Source organism: Neodiprion fabricii, chromosome 5 (assembly GCF_021155785.1).
Source record: "Neodiprion fabricii isolate iyNeoFabr1 chromosome 5, iyNeoFabr1.1, whole genome shotgun sequence".
In the NCBI taxonomy this organism is placed as follows: Eukaryota; Metazoa; Arthropoda; class Insecta; order Hymenoptera; family Diprionidae; genus Neodiprion; species Neodiprion fabricii.
Window position 1 is genome coordinate 21,296,933 of NC_060243.1, and position 8,858 is coordinate 21,305,790.

Below are 8,858 nucleotides of genomic sequence, written 5' to 3' on the forward strand. Positions count from 1 at the left end.
GGGATCGGAATGCAGTTCTGACATAACGATATGGTATTTAGATGAAGCCCGTTGTCGTTTAAACTACACACACTGGACCGGAGCGACGATGTGTGGTTATATTGCGCACGCATGGGTGACCGCAACATAATTGATGATCTGATGATAAAAGTGATCTCCGAACGATCGTATCACACACGTTACACACATCCACTGCAAGCACACGTGCGCGTCTTCCTACGTCGTGCCTGCGTGTAATTATGACGAGAACACGGCTTAAAAAAAAAGAACGTGAGGAATAAGTGGTGAAAAAAATTTTACTGCAAAAACAAGTCGAAAAAATCTGATCTCCACCCACTCCGATCGATCGGTATGCGAAATTAATGTTTATTTTTATCGAGTGAACAGGGCTCATCCGTCTGGACCGTTTGCTAACGATCATAGGTCAAAGGCGTTTGAAATCGGTTACAGAAATCGGTAAAGGAGGAAAATATCGATAATGGAAACCGGTTCAAATCTTTTTTACACTGAAATGTGTCCGAATGGGAAGGATAATAAAATAGAATAATCGGAAAGCACAGAGATGATCAGATATGCATGACAAATCGGTTGAAAATTCACGATCACGCACGTATTTAAAACCGAATATAGTGGAGAAATATAAAAGATATAGAAATGATCGCAATCGGGTCAAAGATAACTGCTTGCCGATCACAAAGTATAGCGATGTGAAAAATAGTTTAAATCGTGAGGCAAGATAGGTGCACAAAATCGGATGCCAATAACAACGTATACAAAATGAATTACCGTGTTTGAGAAGAGGAGAGAGAAAGAAAGAAAGAGAGAGAGAGAGAGAGAAAAGAAAATATTGACCGCCATCACCTAAAGATAAATCGAGGTGCTAAAAATCGTGTGCCAATCAACCAACGTTAGCAGGCTAAGAGAGTCATAGAATAAGCAATAGAGAAATAGGTGTAACTGAGAAGTGAGACGGGTGTGAAAATGGGTTAATCAATAATACTGTAAGGATCGGTACTCGCGCCGATTCGTACATCCACTATTAAAATTCCGTTATCGACAGATATCTCGGACACTTAGATCGGAATGCGTGACCGTACCATCGGAGTGTGTTACGAAGTGTATCACGTGATCTAACGAACACCGGCTATAGGTGTGATGAACAATAAACACGTGGTTACTCGGTGCGTTCCGCATTTTTGCTGTTAAAGTGACCTGCAACAATAGATCGGCGATAAGAGCCACCTGGTCTCGTTGGCGAAGAGACTGTCGCGGATGTGGAATCGGCAGGGGGGGATATGGGAGGGCCCTGCGGTCGGTCAGGTACATACACAAGGAGCAATGTACACATTGCGCGATCGCCGTGCGGCGCTGCCGGAATGTCTGCGATTTATCGGTAAGACAGGGTGGGGGGCGTATCGGGCGAGGCTGTCGCGCACTCCACGGTTAGGGTCATCGCATGGTTCCGCGGGTCTCGACAATCGCGAGTCACCACCCCTCATCCCCCCCCACCTCTTTCACCTATCACCACTCAATCGGCTTTAAAGGCTCGGTCGAACCCCAGATCGGTTCAGTTCGGCACCACGTGCCGGTAGCAGCCGCCAAATTCGGTTTTAAAATAAAAATAAAGTAAAAAAGAATCTTGACCCACGGAATCGAAAAGCCGATCGTCGAGTTACAACTGTGAACGTCAGATTTTTTCGTATAGAAATCTCTAGCAAAGCTGTTGCCGATCTTTGGATAAAGATAGTTTATCAAAAATACCGGTCAACGACGTATCGAGTTCGGTTACCGTCGAAGGTCAACGGAACGTGCCCTCGAATCCAGAGAATATTCATACCGATCTTTTGCAGTTTCTCACTATTGCTGTGTCGATTCCTTTCATTTATCGCTGATAAGAGAAGAAAACTAAGCACACGAACCAACCATGCATCTGAAGATATTTTCTTGCTGGAGGATCAGTACCGCGGCTTCCGCGACTCCGGAAGATGATTCCGGGACTCCGAAGGCCGCAGGCAACCGAGACACGGATGCCAAAAAGCTGCAGGAAATGGAGAGCCAGGAAGTCCCGAGGGAACGCGGCAGTCAGTGGCTCCAGTTCACGGCAGCAGTAAGCGGTGAGTGTGAAAAAATGTTATACATCATTGGTGTTTCTGAAACCATCGAATAGCCGGTGTGGATTAGAATAATTTTGTTGTGCTTCCTCAAAAAGAGAGAGAGAGAAAAAAAACTTCACACAGTCCTTATCATTTTGAGAAAGAATAAATTCAGTTCCTGATTTTAAAAATCACGAACTCGGTTCGCCCTCGTTGCGCCAGCCTGAAGAACCTGTAAAAAAAAAACTGTAGAGCGTTCAGCCTTGACTAGCGACAGTAGTCCGCAAAATGGAACGGGCATGATTGATCAGGTGCCCTTGGTGCGAGAAAGGCCGGTTGTCCGTATGTGGCGTTAAAAATTTGCGGATGTGGTTGCAGTAGAGCGGGTAAGCGAAAGAGCACCTAGACTATCTCCAAAACGAGCACCGAGCCCAGTCCGCATCCTCCAGTCCAGGACGACCCGGCCATGGACTAAATCCTCAGCCTTCGGTGCACCTGCAGATTCCTAAATCAAGGATTGAACCGCTTTAGAGATCAGAGAGCAGAGTTTTTCCAATCGCGAGAATCGCGCATAGCGTGAGACGAAGTATGGACATTGTCGCTTCTGCGCTAAGCTTGGCGCTAATAACCGGTAATTGTCGGAACGACTTCCTTTCCAGCCCGTCCACCTGATTTCACGCCATTACTCCAGAATTTAGGTACGGTGGAGTCACGCCACCACCTTCCTCTCTTTGTCGGAGACCCGGAGCTGAGAGTGTTAGAAAGCTGTCAGACAGAGTGTCTCCACAGTAATCTCAAGCCGAGTCGTCTCTGAAGTAATGCAAACGCATGTCCGATGAACCGGTTGAACCGTAATGAATTAATTGGCACAGGTGTGAAAACTGCAAGTGTAATTGCGGTGGCAGTTACGCGTTGGCATGAATGCGTGGCCGAGATATTCTAGCCAGCATGTTTGTACCGGTGACCCGATTTTCAGTCTGCCAGCTATGGGCAGCGGCTACAACCCGGTTGCGCAATCGGTTCCATGCCCAGTGTTCCGGTTCCGGGGTTTCTTGGGCTCGGACATCTTCCTGAAATATAAAAATTCGATTAGATACATCGCTTACAAATTCGTGTTTGCACTTCATCCGGAAGCCAAGAAACGTCGAGACACTCCGGGCTGAACCGAAGGACGTGCGTCACTGCCTTAATCGTTAAACGCCAGACGTGAATGGCACTAAAAGTACTCGCCAGACTTCCTTTAGCCTCGCGACGCGTCTAGGGTTCGAATAATGCAAATCATTGCGAGTTCGAAACATTGATCGATTATTGAAATCGGTTCATTTCACGACATCAAAAAATTGTACAGGATCTTAATCTGAAAAAAGCTGAAAGTGTTATGTATAATAGCCGTGGCAAACAACTTGCACTGATTCCAGTCTATAAATTGACCCGTTTAACGGCTCCTTCTTTCTTATGCGCTGTCTGAATAGAGGAGGCGAAAACCTGCGGCTTTCGAATCGGTATAAAGACAATCGTGATCGTCGGAGGTTACGGCCGTTGTTATTACGGAATATCATCATTATCATTATTATTACAGTGTAAATATACACAGCGCATACATAAAACGCAGCGCACTTTAGGCGCTTTCTCTTATAACCAAGACGGAAATTACTCGGTGAAAATGAATGCCATTTAATCCTCCCAACTTCCGATTGACCGATTCAACCAAAACAAAGAACTAAAATCAACTTGCGGCGGCTTTAAGTCCGCCGACAATCAGCGCCGGTTGGGTTTCCCATTTTGTTAGTTTTAGATGAAAAAAAAAACAAATAAAAAAACTGATAGGTGGTACATCGATAGCACAATAGTCGACTAGCTACTGCAGCCCATTCTTCACAGAAAATCATGTCGGTGCAAAGCGATGCCAATCAGCAGTTGCGCAACCCGTTTTTAGCGCAGTCGTGAAGGGCATTCATCTGCTTCACGTTCATGATGAGCACTTACATTCGTGACATGCATACAGGCGTTACGTAATCTTCAGAAAATGCAGCTTGCCCTCTTCGCTGTGTGGTTAACCTAGCAATTATCAATTATTTTACAATGTAGACCATGCAGTGTCACGCGAATCATGAAAAAGGCGTCTAGTTGTTTGTTTGGAAGTCCAGTATGTGTTATGTTCTTAATTGTGTCGTTGCAGTTCCAGATTTGAATCACCATTTCAACTTTAATAATTTATATTTCAATTTCGGATATATGATTATCGAATGAGCTTCCAATGTTGGATACATACTACGACGGTATGCTGTCATGCTTCAAAATCTACTTCAAAGTTTTTAGTAGTTATTCATACCTTTCAAAACCGCTCTTCATTGTCTTCTGTATCCTGTTTTCAATTCATCATTTACTGATTTCGAAGTAGAACTCTAGAATATTCTTCTTCCTCTTCTGCTTCTTCTTAACCATTGTTTCCTTGTTTGTTGGAACAATCCACGGAGTTTATTTTTTTAAACTATCACACTTTAAAAATCAATATGTCAAATAGCTCACTTTCAGATTCACTTCATTCTACTAGTTGTTTTCAGCGTTTTACACCTTTAAAAAATATACTGCATCTTCTTTTTCAACAATTTACAAATTTTGAACCAAATCTAAACTAGTGTAACCTCAGCCGAGAAATGTGCTTTTTTCATTACTTCTTAATCATTATTTTAGAACAGTATTCTGTTCCAAACTGTCACATAAGTGTAAAAAAATATTCAATTCTTCACCTTGTTCTTCGTCTTTTCTACAACTTTCAGTAACTTTTTTGACCTTCTTCACTAAACTAACAATCTACACCAGGACAAACATCATTCAAAATCAGGTATCCATTTTTAAAGTAAGTTCTCTTCATCACCCTCTTCAAACGATCCCTAAGATCTTATTATATGTTCTGGTTCCAGCTTGCTTAGGAGTGATGGCATGCGGAGGTCACCTTGGCTGGACGTCACCAGCACTACCATACCTTACGGGCCCGGACTCCGAGTTCCCAGTGACTAAGGGTGAGGGTGCCTGGGTAGCATCGTTGTACACCCTCGGCGGAATTCTGGCCTCATTCATAAGTGGAGCGTGCGTCGATCGCCTGGGCCGAAAGTTCTCCCTGTTGGCATTCGCGCTTCCGCAACTAGCCGGTTGGGGTCTGGTGGTGGCCGCGAAGAGCGTGATAACCTTGTACGTGGCCCGTTTCGTCGCGGGCATCGGTCACGGCGGTATTTACAACGTGGCTGTGATATACCTTGGTGAAATAGCGGACAAAAACATCCGTGGTGCGCTGGGAACGTTCCTGAAGATGTCGACGAACGTTGGAACTCTCTTCGTCACAGCGGTCGGCGCCTACCTCCCCTACTGGCAGCTGAACCTGGTCTCGATGGTCGTCCCGCTGACCTTCGTAGCAACCTTCGTCTTCATGCCCGAGACCCCGTACTTCTTCCTCATAAAGGGCCGAGACGCGGAGGCCGAGCGCGCCCTCATGCGGCTGCGTCGAGTAGTCAAGCCCGAAAGCGTCCGCGCAGACGTAGCGTCCATGAAAGAGGCTGTGATCGAGGGTCAGCGATCGACGCGCAACGCGCTCTTCGAGCTCGTTGGGACTCGCGGCAACCGTCGCGCCCTCTTGATCCTCTTGGGCCTCAAGGCCACGCAGCAGTTCTCCGGTCACATGGCGATCGTCGCTTACACGCAGGAGATATTCAGCCACAGTGGCTCGTCACTCGCGCCCAGTGAGGCCGTCATCGTCCTCGGGGGGGCGCAGCTGGTCGCCGGCGTAATAGCAGCCGGTCTGGTCGACCGACTGGGACGGCGACCGTTGATGATGGCATCGGGCATCACCGCGGCGCTGGCGCTCGGAGTTGAGGGTCTTTTCTTCTACTTGAAGTACGAGGCCCAAGCGGACGTATCGTCGTTCACTTGGCTGCCGATAGTGGCGCTGATCACCTACGAGGTTATGGTCGCCCTCGGTATCGGAACGCTGCCGTACGTCCTGCTCGGAGAGCTGTTTCCCACGAACGTCAAGGGCCCCGCGGTCGCATGTGGGATAATCGTGGGCTCGTTCTTCGCCTTCATAGTAGGGCTTGGATACCAGTCGCTGAATTCGGTTGCCGGAATCCACACGACATTCTGGATATTCTCCGTATGCTGCGCGGCCGGCACGCTCTTCGTGTTCTGGATATCGCCCGAGACCAAGGGCAAGACCCTTGAGGAAATTCAGAGGGAGCTCAATCCCCCCGCGAAGATCCTTCCTGGGCCTTGAAAACGCAAGCGGAGCAGCCCGATGGAGATGATCTCGCGAGCTCGCGCACCCCGAAGTGTTTTCCACGCGTCAGGTACTTCCGGGGTGGGTGAGTAGAATGCGGCCTTACTTTCTCGACAACTGTCCTTCGGGATTAATTCGAGGGCCGATTTAGGGCACGGAGAAATCGGTGACGAGGCGGATACCGAAGACTGACGATTGTGGATCCCGTAGATCGTCGACCTCGCCGAGAGGATTAACTGCCCAGATCTAGTCTTTGTTCCCAAATAATTAGTTTTTCATTTGTCATTTTTCATCCTTCGGCACGATGCTTATGCTTCGATTTGGATGATAGTGGAACAGTTTTCTTCTCCCTACTTACAAGAAAAGACTTTTTTTCATTGAGAAGACCATTCCGAGCTATTGCAATGCTGTTCCATGACTCGTTCTATTTCGAAACACCATGTTCCAGCAGTAAATCAAGATAAAGACAGCATTCGCTATTCTTATCACATTCTTTTGTTTCTTTCGATGCATTTCCGGAAGAAGAGCTTTACTGTTATCTTCTCACTGTCGCTTTTTGACTCGACCCACGATTCTGCCGAGTCTTTTCATACAATTCTTCTACGTAACGTGCTTTTAATAATCACGTATTATTTGAGGGTGCGTACTTTTCATTGTACAGCTCAACGTGATGTTTGTTTTTTCGTTGCTAGTACAGCCGAAGTCGAAGTTGACGTTGAAGTTGAAAAAGTCAAGGTCAAGTTTGTCAGCACAGGAAGTTTTCTTCAGTGCAATGCTTTTTCTGGCACAGGCTGCAGAATGAAAAATGCACTTCCATCGAATTATTACTTCTAGAAAATATTTCTCCTTCCATATTATTAAAACTGAGAGTAAATTTGTAAAATCGAAGGAACGAATAATAAGAGTAAGCAGAATGGCTTCTGGTTGAATACAATCAAGGCTTCTTGAGAAATACGCATGTTGTGCGTAAACGGATATTACGATCGTTTCAAATATGAATTTGAAAAGTGTAATTTTATTAGTAATTGATAAAAATATTCTACGACCTTAGCGTATTACACACATATGAAAATTATGTAAAAAAAACACTACGAAATTGGTTTTATGCAGATAATAAACAGTTGAGATGTTAGATTGCGTTTGCTTTAAATTCCTTACTCACTTCCTTTTTCAAATTCCTTCACCTTTCGCTCGTTCTTTCTCTTTCTCTTCTTTTCTATCCAGTTAGTTTAATTACTTAGTCGAAAAAAAAACAACCGATTTCCACAATCGAACCTTACCTTGTCAGTATTCTATGTACAATTACGATCGTAACGGTCCAATAGAGAGGTCGGGTATATAAGTACTTCCGGTAGCGTGGGACATCCGCAATAGCCAGCTTAGCCTCGACGTCACGTCGCGACGTCGTCACCTAGTGATAGAATAATGTGACCTATATATATATCGATTTCGTATTATGTACATCTATTCGTTATTGTTAATCACATCATGCATTAATAGCTTCGAGTGCAAAAAAAAAGGAATAAAGCGAGTTGAATTAATCAATAGATTACTTAAAGATCGATATCGATTATTGAATAATTTGTATCCCTCTCTCGTTTAATTGCTCCAATGCTTGTATTGTACCGTATAATTTCCTGCATTGTCGTTCGTTTGGCCGTGTAGGCAGTCGACAATTAAAAAAAAATAAAATAAAGAAAAAACGATTTCACCGTGTTCCCTTTCCGTTTCACGCAGACCTAATCGACTTATTTACTTCTTGTTAACCGAACGGTCAATACAATCAGGTTATACTTCCGCGGATGTATTAATTAGTAGAGTAGGTATAAGCAAAGTCACAGCGTCACGATCGTCGCCACGACGTGGATGAAATATTAATCGTAGCGAGAAAAGGTAATAAGTAAAGAACGAAGTAGCTGTGAAAAAGCGAGAAGAAAAGAGTATTTTAGGCACGTAAAATATAGCCTGAACCTTGGCGCAGTTGCAAGGAACGTAGGAAGAAGCAAAAAGGACCAGAAGGGAGTAACAACAGCGACGAGGAGAGAGGGTGGCTTGGCTTGATAAAACAAAGGAATCAAATCTCGCCTCCCTCTTAGAGCGGTTGCAGCGTATGTACGTTTGCCAGGACGTGTAACCTCATTGGGTCTCTGGTCAGCGCTGTCTCTAATTCATTAAAGGCCGGCATACGCACACGCGGCTTTGTCGACGTATTAAATGGGTGAGAAAACACCCGGGCGGTATGGAACGGAACAGAAAGGAACGAAACGGAACGGTGTAATGAATAAGGAAATGAATAAAACGGATTAGCTCACCCTGCGGGTCCGTGTCGAGGCTGCTTGCGGATGCCGGGAACTCCTCCAAATCCGATAAAGAAGCCCCGCTGAATCTGCAAAAATTGTTGCTGGGCATCGTTGCATTTTTCGTTATTTACACGTGGTCGAGTATCGTGGACGAGTGGTAAATAAGGATACCTACTTCTTTGGTACGTCTGACAG

The 8,858-nt window shown here is 45.3% G+C and overlaps 1 protein-coding gene across 1 annotated transcript; it reads left to right on the forward strand.

The window, feature by feature from the left end:
* Window positions 1–1,363: 1,363 nt before the first annotated feature.
* Window positions 1,364–7,495, forward strand: LOC124182564 (facilitated trehalose transporter Tret1-like). Its single transcript, XM_046570002.1, has 2 exons — window positions 1,364–2,114; window positions 5,018–7,495. Exons 1-2 carry the CDS (start codon window positions 1,925–1,927, stop codon window positions 6,358–6,360), a joined length of 1,533 nt encoding a protein of 510 aa, XP_046425958.1. The 5' UTR covers window positions 1,364–1,924; the 3' UTR covers window positions 6,361–7,495.
* Window positions 7,496–8,858: the final 1,363 nt, after the last annotated feature.

Excerpts from the sequence above, each read along its gene's own strand:
- LOC124182564 (XM_046570002.1), top strand. The coding sequence starts at position 1,925 with ATGCATCTGAAGATATTTTCTTGCTGGAGGATCAGTACCGCGGCTTCC. Across the intron at positions 2,115-5,017 it reads GTTCACGGCAGCAGTAAGCG|CTTGCTTAGGAGTGATGGCA; the intron begins GTGAGTGTGAAA and ends TTCTGGTTCCAG.